We start from the raw sequence: 23,580 nt of genomic DNA on the forward strand, positions 1-23,580 counted from the left end.
TCAAAAGTTTGCAGATTAACAAAGAAGTGTAGCCTTTTAGGATTTGTTCAATCTTCACCTGTTCCAGCAAATGATGCCTTAAATTAAATTTTGATGTTGTAGAGTGGAAATTCTTTACAGCCCATTTTCGAAACAAACATTATGGCCAGGAGTTCAGAAATCAAAGAATGGATGGATGATCACCCAAATTTCGGCCACTTTTCCATCATTAACATCATCATCATTATCACTAAATGTGGATGCCAATCATTAGAACGTAGTGACCTGCTTGTTCTCTGGAGGGGAACTTTAATAAGAAGCTGGAGTGCAGGAAGTAATCATGATCGAGGGAATATAAACAGGCACTGGTGATGGGTGGAGGATATTGTTAGAGTGTTCAGAAATGGATGAAGAGCACATTTTGGTCAACAGGACTGTTTATTGAGCTTTGATGGGGGCTGGTTAACACAGTTGACTGGATGGCTGGTTTACAATACCTTGTAAACCAACAGCATGGGTTTGATTCCTGAACCACCTGAGCTTCCCATAAAGAACTCTCCTTCTCAACCTCTCCCCTCAGGTTAAACCAGCAGCAGCTATTTCTCTCCAATGAGAGAGTAGCTCTTATGGTCTCATAAGACTACGGCGATTTTATCTTCACTGAATTTTGTACATCATTAGAGAGCAAGGAGATTCCAGCATAACCACCTTGGAGTACGTCCTTCTGAACAATCAATGTCACATAAGCCATCCTATTCATAACTTCCTCTCCTCCTTCCTGCCTTTTTTTTTCAATTCAGCCATATTGCAACATGGGCATCATATTATCTAGGTCAATCTGCTTGTTTACAAGCCAAACAGACCTTTAATTGTTTCATAACAGATGGCAGGTTAGTTTCCTACATTTTCACCCACTCATCTAGTGTGTTATAAAGGTCAGTAACATAACGATGGACGGGAGAATGCTAGATACATAGCATACAATTGACCAAATTTCCTGGATTTACCCCCAAGTTCAGTTTTCTCAATGGGACTGCTTGTAATCCCAGTAGTGGCAACTGCAGAGTTCTGAAGCTTTTGGAACAATTTAGTAGCTGTCTGCAAGGTTCAGCCCTCAAGATTGGGACTTCTGTCTGACAGTTTCTCAACAGGACAGTGAGTGAGCAATGCTCCTCCCCCTCCAATCCTTCTCTCCTGCTGTAAAATTCAGCTCCCACTCTTGGTAATTATATTGCTAAAAAGTAGTGAAACTGACTTAAGTGGGATCAGAAAAACATCCAAACAGCCAGGGTTGACACAATGGGCATTTTGGATTAGTGGTGCTGGAAGAGCACAGCAGTTCAGGCAGCATCCAACGAGCAGCGAAATCAACGTTTCGGGCAAAAGCCCTTCATCAGGAATAAAGGCAGTGAGCCTGAAGCATGGAGAGATAAGCTAGAGGAGGGTGGGGGTGGGGAGAGAGTAGCATAGAGTACAATGGGTGAGTGGGGGAGGAGATGAAGGTGATAGGTCAAGGAGGAGAGGGTGGAGTGGATAGGTGGAAAAGAAGATAGGCAGGTCGGACAAGTCAAGGAGACAGTAACTGAGCTGCACGTTTGAAACTAGGATGAGGTGGGGGAAGGGGAAATGAGGAAGCTGTTGGAGTCCACATTGATGCCCTGGGGTTGAAGTGTTCCGAGGCGGCATTTTGCTGTTCTGATTTTCTTATGCTACCTTAGTTGGTGATAGGTCAATAAAAGTGAGAGGCAAAAATGAAATGTAATCCATTTTAGTCTGTGCACAATATTAACAATTTTTTAAAAAATGTGATTGAGGGTTAGCCAGGAGCAAAACCAAGTAACTAAAATGGAGTGAATTCAACTCTGAATAAAGAGTCAATTGCCATGAATTAAATATACAAATGTTTAGGTGAGCACTAAACTAGAGTTGATTTATAATTAAATTCCAGTTAAACCTACCAATAGTGTATTTTACTTTCTTGCATTTGTACCTGATTTCAAGTATCACATGGACTGTATCTTTAATGGATAGGTTATCGTGATGTTACACCACACTGTCACATATCAGAATTGTTGAGTTGCCATAGCCACTGATTTAGAATGGTCGTCCTAGTGTAGGAAGTTTTGGTGCCAATTTTAGTAACATTTGGTTAGTTTAACTTGAGATAAAGATCCTAATTTGAGACTGCCACCTCATCCCCTTTAATCACAGTCATTATTTTTATTGTAATCATCATAAGTCAAAGTGATTTGCAAATATCAATCATAGTAAGACCCAGTTGAATTAGAATCTATTTACAACTACAACTCTGGTATAAATTCCCAGGCTGGAATAAACCAGAACTTTGAGGAAACACAATTACAATGTATTTGTAGTGACATGCTCCACCAATGCAAAACATCCATTTGGGACCAGTGATAAACACTGACTTCATTAAAAGAATATTTGTGCTTACAATCCGAGAAAATAATTATTTGACAAAGTAAAACCATTATGCATTTTTTTAAAAAATGTAAGTTTTTGCCGCTGGCATTTTCTTCAAGTGAAATTTTGTGTTTTGACAGGACTGACACAGAGATTTCAGCATCTAAAATATGATCATTTTTCTAAGAAAGAAAACCTTTCCACATCATTAACGTGTGCAAATGAATTAATGATCTCCTGTTAGCTTTAAGTGCAAGTAGCAGTGCAGTGAAGGCTAATAAAATATTTAAAACACACAATTATTGATTAATATCAACTTGCAGGTTGACAACCTGTCACGATAGATTTGGCGACTAAAACAGCTAATGATTTGAAAGCAGCTAGAATAAGAATCCATCTGACAGACTCCTTGCTGTAAGATTGCATTTTAACTGACAATTTCTTCAACCAGAAATTCAGTGATTAGGAAATTCAAACTCCGAGATGCAAGGTAGAGAGAGTTCTTTTTGGAGTTGCTCTTTTGTCCAGCAAATATCATTCAGTATATATTACTAATATATTGGGAGGGTAACGTGATACAAGCTGAGGTAGCTTTTAGTCCAGATAAAGTCCATTCCTGGCAGGCTGTGCAACCAGCAGTGCAAGCGTCAAAGTGAATTAGTACAGTCCCAATCCAGATGATCCTTCCAACTAGTTGATAAAATGTGGAGCTGGAAAAACACAGCAGGTCAGACTACAGAGGAGCAGGAAAGTCGACATTTCGATTCAGGATCCTTTATCAGCTACATCTTTTATAATGATGCACAAAATAAAACTTGGACAGATTAGGGGCTAAATGATGAAAATTAAACATCCTTTAGATTTTAAATACTCTTTCCTCAGCTTTCACGGCTGGCCAATTCACTACCTCCTTCAAATGAGGAAGGATGTTTGGAACACAGGTATTCCTACAGTCCTTGACTTCACATTTGGGTGCATACTACAAGTCTTGCTGGTTTGCCCTCTTCTCACAGATAGAATACTTTCAAATTACAACAAGTGCCCCATTCCAGTCATCCAGCAACCAAAGAAAAAAATTCCCAGGATAACAACTGAGGGCGAACTTGGTTAAATTTGAAATTGGTGGTCTCAGATTCAAGCCTCATTCAAAACCTTAGGCACATGATATATAGGCTGAGACTCATTGGCACATTGTCACATATCTGCCTTCTAGATGAGGTGATAAACTAACAACCCCAATATTCAAGAAGATGTGAAAAATCCCATGGCATCTATTGAAGAGAAAGGAGTTCTGTTTACCAAAATATCGTCCAAAAAACACCAAAAACTATTTTATTGGCCTTTTTTTTCATTTACTTTTGTGTGGTGGAGTACAATGGACCTAGATAAGGTTGCATAACAACACTTGAAGAAACTTTTAAAGTACAGGTGCACAATCCTTTATCTGAAATGGTCAGGACCAGCTGGTTTTCAGAATTTTTAAAAATCTTACCGAAGGAGCAGAGTCATTCAGTTAGTCAGGCCTTAAGAGAGAATTGAGGCCTGCCAGTGCTGGGCCACGCCCTCCCACATCGCACCTGAGTGACACGCATCAAGTGGGTGTGGACTTGTGTTAACTGCTTGCACACCAAACAACCTTGTTAATGAGAAAAAAACCTCCGGACTTCGGAGCTTTTCGGAGTTCGGGATTTCAATTTCGGACAAAGGATTGTCTTCCTGTACTTTATTGGCTATAAAGTACTTCGGAAAATTCAAATAATATTGAGGTGTAATTTTGGTGCAAACTCTTTCTAAACAAATTTGAATTTGCATTTTGGAGTTCCATCTGCTAATATTTTGAGACCAGGTGAAAACAATGACTGCAGATGCTGGAAACCAGATTCTGGATTAGTGGTGCTAGAAGAGCACAGCAGTTCAGGCAGCATCTGAGGAGCAGTAAAATCGACGTTTCGGGCAAAAGCCCTTCATTCCTGCTGTGCTCTTCCAGCACCACTAATCCAGAAATATTTTGAGGCTGGCTAGTTAGATGGCTCATATGCAGTTCAGATGCACAGCAACAGCACAGAGTTCAAACCCCAGTCCAGCTAATGTAGGCTCAAGACCTGTCTTGCCACCCAATCTGTAGTAAAATCTATGACTCTATGGTAAGATTCAGTCAACAATCACCAAGGGTCAGTCTTGGGGCACATAACCAAAGGTTATTGAGCCACTTCAATTAATGGGTTACTTAGAACTTTTACTATTTATTGCAACTTACAGCATTAGATTTCTCTCCGATTTTAGAATTTCATCATAGATTTTGAGTTCTATTTTTCCAAATCTTGGCATTAGCTGTTGCCAGATATTTCAATTATCATAGAAAGGAATGCTGTTATTTTGTACAGAATGCTGTGTATCCCCTTGAGTTAATACTAACAATGGAGTTTATAGTCCTCTTATTGCCTTTCACAGTTATTCATTAGTCGGAAGAACACTCCCACTGTTTAGCTGACACCACAACAAAAGTGATCCAGTGTGACATTGAAACGTTCCTGACAGACTATAATGAAATATAGTGTTTCCACGGGGTGCAGCTTCACACTGATCCCTCTCAATAATTTTATCACTTCACCACAGAAATAAACCACAAGTTTGCAAGGCCGCTCACCGATCGAATTCTGCAAAGTCCAAGAGCTGACTTTTAAAACAAGTACACATTCAATTAGTGTGTGCTTAATAAATCCATTTCTGTGCCGATGTAACAAGAGTCACTGTCCACATGACAACATCACAATCATCTACTATAACTTTAACCCTAAAATTGGCTAGTTTGCATTGATTTTGTTTTAAAATCAAACTAAAACTGAACCAGGAGCAAATTACTGCAGATGCTGGAACCTGTATTGAAAACAACAAATGCTGGAGAACGCAGGAGGTAGGATCCATGGATAGAGAGCAAGCTAACATTTCGAGTCTGGATGACTCTTCATCAGAGCTAAAGTGAAGTGTGGAGGGGACAGCATTGATACTGTAGTTTGGGGGATGGGGTAAGGAAGTTGTAGGGTGCTGGTGGAGAAAAGATGTTGATAGTTCAGATTAAGTGATCGGAACGTGTGAAAACTGAACCACCTCAATTCTGCTCCCTTCTAGTTTTAGTGGAAACAGGACAGAATCATGCTAATCCTTAACATAAATAGGTCATTTGACTCTCCAAGGCGCTGCTCAGCCATTCAATCTGAATGTGGCTGATCTGTTTGTGTTCTGAATTCCATGCTTCCATCTATCCCCACTAACCTTTGGTTCCCTTCACCAGAAAGAATCTATCCACCTTAAAAACAGTCCATGACCTTGCCTACACCATCTTCTGAGGCAGAGAGTTCCTGAGTTGCATAACCCCCATAATTAAAAAAAAAATTGCCTCATCTTTGTTCTGAAAAGACAACCCTTAATTTTAAAACCATACTCTCTAGTTCTGGACCCACACACAAGTGGAAATAGATTTACTTTCCACTTCCACCTTATCAAGACCATTCAGGGACTTAACAGCTTCAGTCAACTTACCCCTTGTGTTGGTGATCAATTTCCTTGGGAAAACATGTTGCTGGATCAAAACTCCGCCCTAATAGCATTGTGGGTCAACCTACAGCAGTGGACTGCAGCAGTTCAAGAAGGCAGCTCACCATCACCTTCTCAAGGGCAACCAGGGACAAGCAATAAATGCTGGCCAGCCATGCCAACAATCCACAAATGAATGGAAAAAAAATGTCATTTCCAATTTGCCAATCCATAAGATACCACCCGTATTCCAAATGCTTTCCCCTGATAATATGGGTGCCAAAATGTATTTTCAACAACATTGCGTATGTTTGCATGCAGACAGGATTAAATTACTGTTTTTCCATGAAGGGATGTCCGGTCCAATTTCTTCACTGGTTTTGCTGGTGAGAAATACTACCTTGAAAAGTTGTTCAGCCCATGCTCCAGTGCTATCCAAAGGACCGTGAAAACATCTAAGTCATAGTTCCCATTGTGTGCACCTTAGCCAGACTAGATGAAAGGGAACATTTCTGCATCCCTTTCATTCTCTGGTTTGAAATACTTCAGAGGCTAGTTGTGAAGGGATTAAAATTTATGTCACATCTTTACCATAATCTCTCACGGCACCAAACACAATGCCACAGTGAATGTCATCCTGCTAATCTAAGCAGCGCACCCCAGAGAAGTCATGGGTGCAGTATAACATCTTCCCTCTCTCTTTTCAAAATGCAGATGCAACAGCTATGTGTTTTACACTATAAGCAATTATCTTTGCAGTAATCATGCTTTGATGTAAAGGTGATGATATTTTCATTGAGAAAAATTCCATTGAGTTGTCAATCCTATCATTTGATTTGAGCTAAGGAAGAACTGAAAGCAGATGCATCTATCATTTAAAGTAGGAAAGGTCATAGTTATAGGGAATTAAATTTGATCAGTAATATGATACATATTTGTTTATTTATATGCTTTACTGTCTACAAGAATAATGTGCAATGAAAATATATACATCGATCAGGTCACACAATAGATACGTATTTCTGTTTGAATTACTCTTTGGATCAACATTATTGTATACTATTTACCGAGGCTCCATTGACCTGCGACCTGCACAACCTAACAGCAGCAGATGAAGGGGAACAAGTCTCTCTAAGCTGTACAAGAATAAAGAAAACAATCAATTCCCATGGTGCTGCTGTTCACATGACCTTGAAGACGATGGTGAGGTTTATATCTTATTTATGTTTGCAGAGGATAAGCTGGCACTGTAAAGCTCACCTTTCTCAATATTTTTTATATATTTCCATTGTGTTAAGTGTGAAATGAATTTTTCTCTGCAGTCTAATAAACAGAGCAATATTAATCCCTCACTGGGCAAATACAGCCAGTGTAGGAACCAAATGTTTTCCCAGGTAAAAGCAAGCCTTCTCTGGGATTTACCTGCTTCAAATTTGATTCAGTAATCATCAAAGAGCTGAATGTTTGTAACCCCTGGCAAATCATAGCCCAAACATAGTAGCAAATCATTGCAGATGCTGGAATCTGCACTGAAATCAACAAATGCTGAAGATCACAGCAGATTGGACAGCATCCATGGAGAGAGAGCAAGCTAATGTTTCAAATCTAAATGACTCTTCATCAGAGCCCCAACAAAGATGTCTAATAGGTAAGCAGACTTCGAGTGCAATATTTTAATGTGTTTTTCAAAGGGCACTGAATTATGTGCGGGTTTGAATTGTGCACTTGCTTAACCATTGTAGAAACCTTTTGTTTGCTCAGGTAAAAGCAAGATTTCTTTGGGATTTACTTGCTTCAACTTTGTGTCAGTGATCACCAAGACTATTACTTATTTTGCTCAGCTTCATACAACCAGCTGAAAGAGGAGAAAATAGTTAGACCTGGATTTTGAGCAGGAAACTGCTATTCCAAATGACACAAGATGAGAATCACAGTCTCTTTCTGAAGACTCATGTTGAGATTTGGGAATTTTGGCCAGTACGAGGGCCGCACTCACAATGATGAACACTGATGGGCATTTCCTAGAGGCTACCACTTCCTGGCAAATGCTGAAAAAGTATGCTCATTGGGAAGAAGTTATCAGTCAGCCCATGGAGAGTAAATAACTTCCCCCGCCTTGACATCAGCAGATTTAACTGGGTTGGAGATCTGAGGGCCTGAATCGGTATAGGATGGAGTTTAAAAATAGAGAGGTTATGCTGCAGCAGCATATGGTGCTGGTGAGGCCACACCTGGAGTACTGTGTACAGTTTTGGTCTCAGATTTGGGATCAGCTTTAGGACTGACTTGAGGAAGAACTTCTTCACCCAAAGGGTCGTGAATCTGTGGAATTCCCTCCCCAGTGAAGCAGTCAAGGCTACCTCGCTGAGTGTTTTTAAGACAAAGATAGATAGCTTTTTTGAACAGTAAAGGATTTAAGGCTTATGGTGTGCATGCAGGTAAGTGGAACGGAGTTCTTGAAAAGATCAGCCATGATCTTACTGAATGGCGGTGAGAGCTCAACAGGCCAGATGGCCTACTCTTGCTCCTATTTTATATGTTGTTCATTAAATCCCAAACTGTGTAAAATCATAGGCAATTGCTGAGAAATAATTGTTGGGTGTCCACGCAAAGAGCTGAATTGATAAGTATGTGGTACACATTATTACAGAGACTGTCAGAGGACATTGTCCTAGATTTAACCTCCTCAAGATCTTGAGTTACCCTCCCTTCCAGTCCTGGTGGCATTATCACAGTGGGCAATATTTACAACACCCAGCCAGTATGAACCCCTTTCAGACCTTTGCAATGATTGATACTGAAAATGTATGGAAATGATGGAGAAAGAAAAAGAAGTAAGGGAGAGAAGGCTGATACATGAGAGGAAGAAGGCAATGAAAAAAAATAGAGAAAGGGCTAAATAGCTTGAAATGAGAGATGAAGATTGCTAGCCTGAATAGAGGGTGATGAAAAATATCAGTTCAAACTGGATCAACAAGAAAAAGAGTGCCTGGCTGAAGTCATGGAGCAAAGGGAAAGTAAATCAACTCATTGTAAAGAATGGGGAGCCTGTGTGCATGAGAACAATGATATTTCTTATAGGCAGATAATGAAGGTACTGCAGGTGAAGTTCCAGGAGATCATTTGTAAATCTAAATCATACTGTTAACAACTTACTAATGTGAAGTGTAGAAGAATTTAAAATTATTCACAATGTTTCATCCTTAATAATTTAACATTTCCTGGGAAAACATTTCCCAACCATGACTGAAGGTCCATGCCAGCTGATAGCACCTCCCCCAGCCATCGCCATCCCCCCCCCACCCAAACTTTGCAATCCCAACCTCCAGTTCAGCAGTGTCCAACCCACACTATTTTCATGGTGCAGTCGGACTGATGTCATGGCCACTACTCTTGTATTCATAATTAAAACCAATTACACAACTGTAACAATAAAAACCTTCAGAGATGAATACATTAAAACCTTTGAAACCGTTTGAAGAGATGACCAGGCTGTCAATTAATAGGTCAGCCAATTGTTCAGCTTTTTCAAAGGCTCAAACTATGGTGGACAGTCAATGTAAAACTCATAGCTCATGGTCCAAATAATACATTAAAATCTGAAATTCAATATTGTTGAATTCAGAAAAGCACTTTAATCACAATCTAATGCAACTTTTAACTTCAAAAGGTTTCTGATTCCAAGGATAAGCTTCTCCATAGTTCACACCCCTTCCTGACCTGATGTGAAAGACGTCTATCTAGAAGCCTTCGTGAGCTCCCTGAGTCCATGAAAATTACAGGGGATCTGAAAGCAACACCTCCACAATGGAGCCATCCTCACCCTTAACCCACTCTCTTGAAAATAGCAGGGGAGGGGAATGGTGTCAGGATTCCTGAAATCAGAACTTCCCTTCCTTTACTTCCTCACTTAATGTCAGTCTGACCTTTGTCATAGAGTCATAGAGATGTACAGCATGGAAACAGACCCTTCGGTCCAACCCGTCCATGCCGACCAAATATCCCAACCCAATCTAGTCCCACCTGCCAGCACCTGGCCCATATTCCTTCAAACCCTTCCTATTCATATACCCATACAGATGCCTTCTTAAACATTGCAATTGTACTAGCCTCCATCATTTCCTCTGGCAGCTCATTCCATACACGCACCACCCTCTGCGTGAAAACATTGCCCCTTAGGTCTCTTTTATATCTTTCTCCTCTCACCCTAAACCGAAACCCACGAGTTCTGGGCTCACCGACCCCCGGGAAAATACTTTGTCTATTTACCATATCCATGCCCCTCATGATTATATAAACTCTATAAGGTCACCCATCAGCCTCCGACACTCCAGGGAAAACAGCCCTAGACTATTCAGCCTCTCCCTATAGCTCAAATCCTCCAATCCTGGCAACATCCTTGTAAATCTTTTCTGAAACCTTTCAAGTTTTACAACATCTTTCCGATAGGAAGACCAGAATTGTATGCAATATTCCAAAAGTGGCCCAACCAATATCCTATATGGATGCAACATGACCTCCCAACTCCTGTACTCAATACACTGACTAATAAAAGAAAGCATACCAAACGCCTTCTTCACTATCCTATCTACCTGTGACTCCACTTTCAAGGAGCTATAAACCTGCACTCTAAGGTCTCTTTGTTCAGCAACACTCCCCAGGACTTTACCATGAAGTGTATACGTCCTGCTAAGATTTGCTTTCCCAAAATGCAGCACCTCGCATTTATCTAAATTAAACTCCATCTGCCACTTCTCAGCCCACTGGCCCATCTGATCAAGATCCCGTTGTAATCTGAGGTAACCTTCTCCACTGTCCACTACACCTCCAATTTTGGTGTCATCTGCAAACTTACTAACTGTACCTCTTATGCTCACATCCAAATCATTTAAGTAAATGACAAAAAGTAGTGGATCCAGCACCGATCCTGGCACTCCACTGGTCACAGGCCTCCAGTCTGAAAAACAACCCTCCACCACCACCCTCTGTCTTCTACCTTTGAGCCAGTTCTATATCCAAATGGATAGTTCTCCCTGTATTCTATGAGATCTAACCTTGCTAATCAGTCTCCCATGAGGAACCTTGCTGAACGCCTTACTGAAGTCCATATAGATCACATCTACTGCTCTGCCCTCATTAATCATCTTTGTTATTTCTTCAAAAAACCTAATCAAGTTTATGAGACATGGTTTCCCATGGACAAAGCCATATTGACTATTCCTAATCAGTCCTTGCTTTTCCAAATACATGTGAATCCTGTCCCTCAGGATTCCCTCCAACAACTTGCCCATCACTGAGGTCAGGCTCATAGGTCTATAGTTCCTTGACTTGTCTTTACCACCTTTCTTAAATCGTGATACCACATCAGCCAACCTCCAGCCTTCCAGCACCTTATCTGTGACTATTATTGATATAAGTATCTCAGCAAGAGGCCCAGCAATCACTTCCCTAGCTTCCCACAGAGTTCTAGGATCAGGAGGACAAAATCAGGTTCTCATTCACATCAAATATAATGAAAGATCTTTATCTAGAACTGTAGCGTCAAATTATGAAAGCTATATAATTGCTCATTGTCAAGTGTCAAATACTTATGTAAGGAGATGGAGGTGGGGGTTTTGAAGCTGTCAGATTTTGAAGAAGTCAGTATTATTTACTTTTACAGTTAGCATGTACAAAACATATTACCAGTCAACCATTACATGCCACTGCCAGGACCCAAGGAAAAGTTGTTTGACTAGGGCTGGATTGTGCCTCTTGGGGAGAGCAAAAAGTACAAAACAATTAATACCAAATCAACTTTAATAGGAATAATTGCATAACAGTTAAACGACTGATAACTCCAATCCCTCACCCAACTCTTTCTGTCCCATGAAAGGAGAGTTGTAGAAAATATCATGAACCCATAGTCTGTCAAACAATAGCTCATTTAATGCCTAAAGAGTAATTATACTAATTTAAAATGAACAAAAATGAAGTAGCCGACTAAGGGTCTTAATAGTTATTGGTTTATACTTTAGTGCAAACGCTGGCAGTTTTCCCTCAGAATCTGAAAGTGAAAATATTTTGTGGTGCATTCATTTAAATAATTCATTCCACTTGTATTGATCAGCAAGTAATTAATGTAACCCATAACACAATCTTCTGGAATCAGCAGCAATATTAGGCAGGGTTATTAGTAGGCAATTTTCTATTATTGATTGGCTCCTACATATCACGCATCTGAGGAAAAGGTCATGGAACAATCAGCATTTAACCAGCAAGATTTTACGTGAAGATTTCATCAAAAACAGAAAGAGTAGTACATTGTATAGAACTGACTTTCAAAGATGGCATACTTAAACTATTTCAAATTATTCCATCTCAATGTCAAGCCATTATGGCCAAGTAGTTTGAAGTCAGGGGAAGAAATTGGACAATTATACTTGGTATCAAAATCCATGGGCTAAACCTTACCTCTTTTTGGCAAAGTGTCACTTTTGTAGAGTTTCTTACAGGATTTCCAGCCATAAAACCAAGCGAGTTCTTTTGCCCTGTGCTCCCAAACTCACCTCATTTACTCTCCACCCAGCCTCCTACCCCTCCAATGTCCCTTTTGCCCACTTCTAGTTCTATCTAAGCATGCACCCTACATGGAAGGATTCCCCACTCATGAGAAGACTAGTTTCTCTGTTGCCCTGCACCATATATATAAGGTGTTGGATGAGCACTGCCATTCCAGTGTTGCCCTCTTGATAATGCAGAGTCATTCTGAAAATGGAGAACAGGAAACTGATGCTGCGATTTTCCAACAGGGAGCTGGAAGTCCTGGTGTACAGGATGATACAAAGGCAGGGATTCCTCTTCCCAGACGATTGGCAAATGAGGCCATGACACTAGACCCTGGTCTGAGGTCACCATTGTAGGGTGTCCAAAGTTAAAAATCACACAACATCAGATTATAGTCCAACAGATTTAAGCGGAAGCACACTAGCTTTCGGAGCGCCGCTCCTTCATCAGCGAACACAATTGTAAGGCACAGAATTTACAGCAAATTTCCAGTGGCAACAATAGTGATAAAAAGGGAACTAAAGACAGCAGGTAGGTGTGACCATTTAACATAGTACAAACCCTTTGAGCGCACAGCAGGGGGTAATCATGGAGTGTTTATATTTGGTGTAAGCCATTTAACTGAACAGACAAATTTCAAATACCAATCTGAATGGGTCAGTTTCAAGTGCTTTTCAATGAACTGATAACTGCACCCTATAAATGTGAGATATCTCAATGAACTGCCAATTGCATTCCGGAAATGTGTAACTCTTTAATGAATTGATACATGTATCCTGAAAATGTTGATCATATTAATGAGCTGTCTGTTATGGTATGGTATAAGAAAGCCACTTCCACTCAGTGCTGTAGCTTCAGCTCAGAAATTTGCAATAGCAAATTCTCTGAATAAAGACAACTGAAGGCCATTTTACCGTCTCTGTCTCTCACTCTGGTTCACAGTCTTAAAAAGGAACGTCAACACCATCCGGTCAGTACAGTCTCCAAGGTCCAGAGGAATAGCCAATCCTCTCCATCAGGGTAAGTGCTACACCCTTCTCTGTTCTACTGCACCCACCTCCCACCAAGGGTCATGCTCTTTCTATTGCCTGCAACATCTTCCCTCACTCATTTTCATTTCCCCAAACCTTCCTCACTCATGTAACCTGTCCACATGTCTCTGAAACCCTCACCTTAGAATTAATTCATTGTGTGGCACCTTATCGGATTCTACATCAATTGGCTCTGCTTTATCTGAGCCATTAGTTAGATCCTCAAAAACCTCGATTAAATTTGTCAAACATATTGTCGTAAGATAACCAGTAAATACTGAACACGCTGACAAACAAGGCAACACTTCACCAACTGTACTTGGAGAAGTCTTTGACTTATAAATGAAGTCATTTAACAGTCATTTAAATGTTAATCACTGTTTATATTTAACTGTATCAGATGTGGAAACAAAGTTATGTAATGGGATCCATAAATCAGCTATGAGCCTCTCCACATGATCACCTTAAAACGCACTTGCAGAAAGCATTAAAACCAGTCCTCTGAGAAATAGCCTGAGCCACAAAGTTGTTCAGCAGGTGGTGCAACGTTTTCCCACCAGATGTACAGACTATTGTAAATATGGATGTATTCAGATAGCTGTTAGCTTCCTTCTGGATTTGATCTTTTGTTCTTTGTGCGATTTCTTATGTCACAGCCCTTCCGCAACAGAGTTTAGATTTCCAGGAAGGTACATAATGTTCTAGAGGAAACGTGCAGTAAGTATACTCTAAGCTCATTCATATTTAGTATTTTAATAAACCAGGATAATTTCCCGTCATCAGCATAAATTCTATCCTTCCCCAACTATCTTCAGTTCTGACAAAGAGTCACTGGACTCAAAACATTAACTCTGTTCTCTTTTTACAGATGGTGCCAGGACTGCTGACTTTGTGCAACACCCACTGTTTTTGTTCCAGATTTCCAGCATCTGCAGTTCCGTGTGTTTATTTTTGTTTAGTTTAATTTCCAGGCATTCTTGAATATACTTTCTCTCCTCCAGTTGCTCAATGACATATTACAAATTCTGCCATTTTAATCTAAACCTCTGAAGTTTTCACTGCATAAGAACCATGCCATTCTTACCTTATTCTTCTCAAACAGCTCACACTGCATTGCTTTGAAATCTGAATCAATGATGTTTGTGTTATGTTCACTCCTCTTTGCCAGCAGTTTCTCCAGATCTTCAATCTGGACTTTTAACTTTTTGTTATCCCTCTCCAGGCTCAGTTTCTCTGTTTCTAATCGTTCTCGTTTCCCCCATTCAGCAGTGTTCTCAGCCTGAAGTCTTTCTAGCTGTAAAGAAAGCAGATCCAAACAGTCACTAATAGCATACTAAGAAAGCTAAGAAATCAAATTTTCAACAGAAACAGCTCTGCTTCCTCAGCTAAAACATTGACTCATATTTGTTATCTTAGTCTAATTTTTCACTTGCAACACAACTGTTTTTGAGATGGAGTTCAATATATGTTTCTAACTCTTTGGCATCTCACCCAATGTTCATTTTTCAAGTTTAACTCTAGACAGCACGGGTCAACATGTTATTTAACCATGGAGGCACTTGCTAGGCTTGACACTGACCACATTCCTGATTGTAGCAGTAGAATGAAGCTGACCAAAGGTCCAGAGATCAATCAGACACATACAAGCAGGTAATCTTCACAACAAACAAGATTTATTCAAACCAAGGAAGGGTGTCTTTTAAGTGTAGCAAAGAACAAAACAGAAAGGACTACTTTTCAGTTACATACCTTCTCACTCTCTGCTGCTATCTTTCCCAAATGGCTTTCAAACATGCTGTTGGGGTTGCCATTCCTGATTGATCTAACAGAATATTATTTACAAGGAGTGTCACTTAAAGATGTTGCTACTCAGATGGATTTGGGTGTCCTTGTGCAAAGAACACCACAAGTTAGCATTTCAAGATTTTGTAAAGCTATACTATCTTTCTTCAGAAATTCTGATATTATGTACAATTATTTAAAGCTGTACCTTTATTACAGATATAGAGCTCTCCGAAGCATATTTCATCCCTCTCTTATCCCATGACAACACTTAATGCATCTTGTAACATGAGGCAATTAACATCAATCAGGAACAGAACCCCAGACTGGAAGTGGGCAATACAGCTCATTATCATTCCACTCTTACGTTCCAGCTGTTATCTGTCATTTCAGCATGATCTAGGAATCAAGAGACGGCTATGATTCTATACAGAACTGTCAATGATTAAAGAAGAAATCTGAATGCCATGCAATTAACCATGAGAACTAAGTCACTACATTTCACAGTTAAAAAAAACACTATAGCAATGAGAAAGGAAGAAACGAAGTTCAGAACTGTTAATGCTATAGCTCATAAAGGCTGGGAACTATAAACTCAATTTTATTTTTCACGTCTCCACACGAGATTCCTTATCTTAAAAAATCATGAATGTCTGCATTTTCTTGGGACCAATCCAAAATGTATGTCACAGTCGTCTGGAATTGACTTTACTTTTCCTTATATTTTCCTTCCAACTCCTCCTGGAAGATTCATGCAAATCTGTTCATTAGGCTTTTGGCGACAAAACCTTCTACCTTTTCTTTCCATTCCTCATGAAAGTAGATGCTTCAGTAACTTGTCTGGGTTTCTGGCAGATACCCAACTGCATTGGCCTAGCTTACCAGCTAACTCTGCTGACTGCTTATTACCACAAGGCTGTGTAAGGCTCACTGTAGATTTCTTTAGAAGCTGCAAGCCTTTTTTGCCCCTCTCAAAATCCAAACTAAGATACAGCTCCATCTGTATTCCACATGGTTAATAATGAAATTCTTTTTTTGCTTAAATTGCAGACCTAATTAACTTTAACATCATGTTGGCTTGCAAAATCTAATGAAATGCAGTCTTCACCAAGCAAAGTTGTAGGTCTCTTTCTCTTTGTTCACAAACTGAACTGTCTGCTTTTGTTAGCAAACATGAATGGATAGTATTAAATAAAATAACCTTGTAAGCAAGGTTCCAGCCTAAATTACTATATCTGTGATAGTGGCATTCTTTGTGATGATTCAACTAGAAATGAAATCCAATTATTTATCTTCAACATAGTTCTTTGATTCTGCAATTCATATGACTAAACTATTTCACTAATGGAGCGTACAATCTTTTCTTCAGACTCCCTCGCTCAAATTACAAGCACAAAGATCAACTGTTGACAATGCAAGACAAATACAAGCCACCTTTTAAATACAACAAGTTCCAACTCAATTTATATTGCATTTATTTCAGGATTGTTTATCAGTTTCATAATCAGAAGTCCTTATTTCCTACCGCTAAAAAACTTAAATTCAGAAAACTAATACTCCAAAACTTATGAATAATCAACTAGATATTCACAACAACTGGTTGGCCATACGACTATAAGAACATGGAGCAATTCAGCCCCTCAACCCTGTTTCACCATTTAATTAGATTCTGGATGATCTCATCTTGGTTTCAACACCATTTTCCTGCCTACTTCCCATAACCCTTCAGCCCATTACGAAGGAAAAATGTCTCTCTCTTCCTCAGCACCATTTCCTACCTACTCGCCATAACCAGTTAGCCCATTACTCAGTAAAAACCTTTCTATCTCTTAGAGTCATAGAGTCATAGAGATGTACAGCATGGAAACAGACCCTTCAGTCCAACCCATCCATGCCAACCAGATATCCCAACCCAATCTAGTCCCACCTGCCAGCACCCGGCCCATATCCCTCCAAACCCTTCCTATTCATATACCCATCCAAATGCCCCTTAAACGTTGCAATTGTACCAGCCTCCACCATACCCTCTGGCAGCTCATTCCATACACGCACCATCCTCTGTGTGAAAAAGTTGCCCTTTAGGTCTCTTTTATATCTTTCCCCTCTCACCCTAAACCTAGGCCCTCTAGTTCTGGACTCCCTAACCCCAGGGAAAAGATTTTGCCTATTTATCCTATTCATGCCCCTCATAATTTTGTAAAACTCTATAAGGTCACCCCTCAGCCTCCGATGCTCCAGGGAAAACAGCCCCAGCCTGTTCAGACTCTCCCTATAGCTCAAATCTTCCAACCCTGGCAACATCCTTGTAAATCTTTTCTGAACCCTTTCAAGTTTCACAACTTCTTTCCGATAGGAAGGAGACCAGAATTGCACACAATATTCCAACAGTGGACTAACCAATGTCCTGTACAGCCGCAATATGACCTCCCAACTCCTGTACTCAATACTCTGACCAATAAAGGAAAGCATACCAAATGCCTTCTTCACTATCCTAACTACCTGCGACTCCACTTTCAAGGAGCTATGAACCTGCACTCCAAGTGCTCTTTGTTCAGCAACACTCCCTAGGACCTTACCATTAAGTGTATAAATCCTGCTAAGATTTGCTTTCACAAAATGCAGCACCTCGCATTTATCTGTATTAAACTCCATCTGTCACTTCTCAGCCCATTGGCCCATCTGGTCCAGATCCTGTTGTAATCTGAGGTAACCCTCTTCGCTGTCCACTACACCTCCAATTTTGGTGTCATCTGCCAAACTTACTAACTGTACTTCTTATGCTCGCATCCAAATCATTAAAGTAAATGACAAAAAGTAGAGGACCCAGCACCGATCCTTGTGGCAGTCCACTGGTCACCCGGCCTCTAGTCTGAAAAACAACCCTCCACCACCACCCTCTGTCTTCTACCTTTGAGCCAGTTCTGTATCCAAATGGCTAGTTCTCCCTGTATTCCATGAGATCTAACCTTGCTAATCAGTCTCCCATGGGGAACCTTGTTGAACGCCTTACTGAAGTCCATATAGATCACATCTACTGCTCTGCCCTCATCAATCTTCTTTGTTATTTCTTCAAAAAAGCTCAATCAAGTTTGTGAGACATGATTTCCCATGCACAAAGCCATGTTGACTATCCCTAAAATGTCCTTGCCTTTGCAAATACATGTACATCCTGTCTCTCAGGATTTCCTCCAACAACTTGCCCACCACCGAGGTCAGGCTCACCGGTCTATAGTTCTCTGACTTGTCTTTACCGCCCTTCTTAAACAGTGGCACCACGTTAGCCAACCTCCAGTCTTCCAGCACCCAACCTGTGACTATCGATGATACAAATATCTCAGCAAGAGGCCCAGCAATCACTTCTCTAGCTTCCCACAGAGTTCTCGGGTACACCTGATCAGGTCCTGGGGATTTATCCACCTTTAACCGTTTCAAGACATCCAGCACTTCCTCCTCTGTAATCTGGACATTTTGCAAGATGTCACCATCTATTTCCCTACAGTCTATATCTTCCATATCCTTTTCCACAGTAAATACTGGTGCAAAATATTCATTTAGTATCTGCCCCGTTTTCTGCAGCTCCACACAAAGGCCGCATTGCTGATCTTTGAGGGGCCCTATTCTCTCCTTTTGTCCTTAATATATTTGTAAAACCCTCCTTACATTTATTCCGTGTCCCAGCATCCACCACATTCAAGTGTATTAAATTCCACAGCCCTTTGACAGAAGTAATTCCTCCTCATCTTGGTTTGAAATCAGCTGCCCCTTGGCATAAAATTATGATCTCTCATTCCAGATTGCCCAAAAATGGGACATATCTGTTCTACATCTACTTTGTCAACCACGTTTAACATCTTTTACAGCTCAATTGGATTCCCACTCATTCTTCTAAACAGCTCAATCTCTCTTCAATAGGCAAGCCTTTCATCTCTGGAATTACTCGAGTGAACATTCACTGAACTGTCTCCGATGAAATTAACGGTAATGTGCAGTTCCTCCTGACAAGCTCAGTACCACTGCCTTCTTTTTGAAAGGGAGAATTAATTTGAGCAGTACTTATTTCAAAAGCTTTTCACTGGGAGAATGCAATTCAAGTATTTTTAACTAATTTAGCATTGGTCTTTCTTCGCCCCAATATGGAGATGGAGATCATATGAAGTGACCAACAATTAAGTGAAAGTGTTTCACTTTCCTAAAGTAGGAACATAAGAAATAAGAGTGGTATCTATCCTCTTAACCCTGTACCAATGTTGTATAAGTTCATAGCTGATCTGTCCCAGACCTCAACTCCTCTACTGATCAATACAATTTATTCATGCTTTTTAAAGTGAGTTCTTATTGTATTTAGAATCATAGAATTTCTACAGTATGGAAGCAGGCCATTTGGCCCCTTGAGTCCACCATGACCCCACAGAGAGTGCCCCACCTAAACCCAGCCCCTGACCCTATCCCAGTAACTCTGTATTTCCCATGGTTAATCCACCTAGCCTACACATCCCTGGAAATTACGGGCAATTTAGCATGGCCAATCCACGTAACCTGCACATCTTTGGACTGTGGGAGGAAACCGGAGCACCCAGAGGAAACCCACACAGACACAGGCAGAATGTGTAAACTCTACACAGTCACCCAAGGGTGAAATGGAATCCAGGTACCTGGTGTTTGAGGCAGCAGTCCTATCTACTGAGTATTCAATAAAGTAGAAGTTGAATGAATTGCTGTCAGTGAAGCTTGCACAGCTGGTTGTAGGTCCAAGTCTGCTTCACCGAGAGTGAAGGGAGTGCAATGAGGACTATATCAAGGGGAAAGGCCAAGATGACAGAGAGAATGGTTCTACTGAAAAAAACAAAGGAGCAATTGCAAAAATGCTTTGGTGTCCAAAGCACCAGAGGGTGGCATGGTGGCTCAGCAATTAGCACAGCTCACAGCGCCAGGGACCTGGGTTCAATTCCACCTTTGGATGACTGTCAGTATGGAGTTTACACATTCTCCCATTTCTTCCGGGTGCTCTAGTTTCTTTCACAGTCCAAAGGTGTGCAGGTTAGGTGGATTGGCTATGCCAAATTGCCCATAATATTCAGGGATGTGCAGGCTAGATGGATTAGCCAGGGTGAACACAGGGTTACAGGGTACGGTAGGGGTGGGTCTGGGTGGGATGCTCTTTGGAAAGTGGATTCTGGATTAGTGGTGCTGGAAGAGCACAGCAGTTCAGGCAGCATCCAAGTAGCTTCGAAATCAACGTTTCGGGCAAAAGCCCTCTGGGCCAAATGACCTGCTTCCACACTGTAAGGATTCTATGATTCTATCACCAAAGGCTAGTCAGTGTGGTTACAAAGGAACTGAGGGATAGTTGTTTTCCAGGGCATGAAGAAAGTAGGGATGGGGTGTGTGGAAGAAGGATGTGGATGAACAATGAAACAAAGAAACATCAGCAGTCCTGATCGGTGTTTGACACAACAGGACGGGCAAGACCTTATTAGATATGAAGGTCAAATTCATGGCTATGAATAGAGTTGGGGAGTTTACATGAAAGGAGGGGTTGAGGAATGATAAGAAGGTGGATAAGAGACTAGGGTAGGATAGATGAAGTATACTTTTTTTCCCACTGCGAGGATGTTATATTTAGAAACACTTCGATGTGTATTTGAGATGCTGTATAGATGTAGTCACGAAACAAAAGCTAGAAAGTGGGATTTGACCCTTTCCCAACCAGCACAGAGATAACAGGCCAAATGGCCTCCCTTTGTTTCTATCTCATATTCATCTAATTCTTTCTCTTTGTGGACTTAGCTTTCCATTAAGAATATCTACGCCAAGGACAATATTACTGTTAAAGTGGCATTATGGATGCAGTAGACCACCCAATCTATAACTAAACAAAATTATTCAAATTATATTCATGACACTCTATGACATCACTAGAAACATACCATTAATTAAAAGAATCTGCTCAAACATATTTCTACCCAATGCCTTTGAGGAAAGGCTACATTCCTTTTTGTTTCAATGGACAAGTTTGTATTATATGTTCATAATGATTAATTCAAAATGAGCTTGACAAACATCAAAGAAGCAACAATTCAATTTAATGAAATATCAGTTTATTTTTAGCATTTGCACCAGCAAGTGTAGCTGCCAGTCTCTTCTAAGGGATTATTTCACTGCAAATAGACTGAGTACCAATTCATCATCACCACAAATAATTACATTTTTTAATAAAATCAATCATCATTTATTTTTCCATTAGTTTGACTGTACTGCAATGCAGACATAAATGTGTACTGATTGCAAAATAACATAGTCATTATATTATTGGGCTATTAATCTAAAGGCATGGACTCATCAGTGTCCTCATTCTTGGTGAAACTAATCACTCTCTCTTACGCCTTCCATTCCTCCAGTACTGCACTCTTGTCTGCTTTCTTAAGTCCAGGGGACACTGTCTTGAAAGATTGAAGTGGTCAATTACCTTAGCCATTCACTGCCAGATCTGAATTAACATATTGCCTGACCTTTCTCTCGTGGACTAAAACTGCTCAATTTTCCAGGGACAACCAGGAATGCAAGCATTGTAAGTTTCTATGAGATCTTCTCTCTTTCTTCCAAACACTGGAGATTACAGGTCCAGTTTTCTCAATTTCTGCTCATGCAATAGTCCTGCCATTTCCAGGGATCCATCTGGTGAACCTCCACTCTCTCTCCAGGGCAAATACATCCTTTTTTAGGCAAGGGATCAAATCTGCACACAATACTCCAGCAATGGTCTCACCAGTGTTCCAAACAATGGAAGTAAGACTTAAGTCTGGAATCATCACTCCTCTCCTTATAAAATAAAACCTATATCACACTGTCCCTGCAAACAATCATCTTATGGTCAACCTCTATGCTCTCCAAATTTGGTGAACATATTGTTGCTTCCAAATCCATTCCTACCTTCCCATAACTCTGTATTTGATCAGGTTTATTTCATCAGATCACTCTCCTGCCACAGTATCAAAGTGGTTGTTATTAAAGTCACAAAATACATGCTAAGTGACTGTAATAAAGGTAAACTTTTCCTCCTCATTCTCCTTGACATCTCTGCAGCCTTTTGCACAAATGGCAATGCCAGCCTTCTTCACTTCTCTCTACTGCCATCAATCTGAGTGGGACTTCTTTCACTTGGTTCCATTTTGTCTATTGCACCATAGCCAGAGTGACCAGAGATCTTGGGGAGAGGTTAGGGGGACACAGCTTGTAAGATGGATGACAACATGAGGAGGACCCTTTGAACTTAGCTTTCAAAAAGGCTCCCTCATGCAGACTATGCTTCACAACACCTCTGCTGTGCAGTGACTCACAACCCTTTAAACTCCAAGAAACGTAAGGGATGGCACGGTGGCTCCGTGGTTACCATTGCTGCCTCACAGTGCCAGAGGCCCGGGTTCAATTCCATCCTCAGGCGATTGTCTGTGTGGAGTTTTCAGATTCTCCCCGTGTCTGTGTGGGTTTCCTCTGGATATTACAGTTTCCTCCCGCAGTCCAAAGATGTGCAGATGAGGTGGATCAGCTGTGCTAAATTCCCCCATAGTGTCCAGTGATGTGCAGGTTAGGTGAATTAACTATGGGAAATGCAGGGTTAGAGGGATAAGGTAGGGGGTGGGTCTAGTGGGATGCTTTTCAGAGGGTTGCTGTGGACTCAATGGGCCAAATGGCCTACTTCCATACTGTATGATTTTAAAATTCCATTCCTATTTCCACAAAGCTTTTGATTAGGTCAGAGTTCAAGGTCTGAGCTCACAAAGTGAAACAGCCTGCACCTTTAAAAGAATTCCTGAAAATCAGAAACCTGGAGAATGGGGTCATCAGTCTTAGAATGGAACCCATTTGCCATTTTTAAAGAGTTCATAAGTCTTCCTATCTCAAAAGGAATGGAGACTTATATTTTCAGTTTTCCATTTTTACTGTTGTAAGTGTCAACAAGTATCAGTGACAGCAAACTGACCTTTGAGACAGAAGATTTAGGATCTAACCATCATTCCAGGAAGTTGAGCATCCTTTAAAAAAAATGTGGCATGTAAAATGCTTTCTAACCACAGCCACTAGCTGGGAAATCGTGTTTGGTGAAAATACCCAAATTAAGATTTTATTCATATTTGAACTTCAAACTTAATGATATGTTTTAGACCTAATTCTCTCATGACTTGTCATAAAATCAGTGTTTGTACCATTGAAGAGAGATAGAGGCTGAAGCTCACTTCTCTCCCTGCTCTCCAACACCTGTTGCACATTCTGAAGTCTAACAGTA

The 23,580-nt window shown here is 40.6% G+C and overlaps 1 protein-coding gene across 10 annotated transcripts in view; it reads right to left on the minus strand.

Moving 5' to 3' along the window:
* LOC140477201 (coiled-coil domain-containing protein 102A-like) overlaps window positions 1–23,580 on the minus strand; it is a 570,837-nt gene that overhangs the window by 287,930 nt on the left and 259,327 nt on the right. For all 10 annotated transcript variants that reach the window (XM_072570682.1, XM_072570683.1, XM_072570679.1 and 7 more), the window contains one exon: window positions 14,599–14,808. In XM_072570682.1, the coding sequence (XP_072426783.1) occupies window positions 14,599–14,808 (210 nt within the window). The remainder of the gene's footprint in view (window positions 1–14,598; window positions 14,809–23,580) is intronic.

This window comes from Chiloscyllium punctatum, chromosome 5 (assembly GCF_047496795.1).
Source record: "Chiloscyllium punctatum isolate Juve2018m chromosome 5, sChiPun1.3, whole genome shotgun sequence".
Lineage (NCBI taxonomy): Eukaryota > Metazoa > Chordata > Chondrichthyes > Orectolobiformes > Hemiscylliidae > Chiloscyllium > Chiloscyllium punctatum.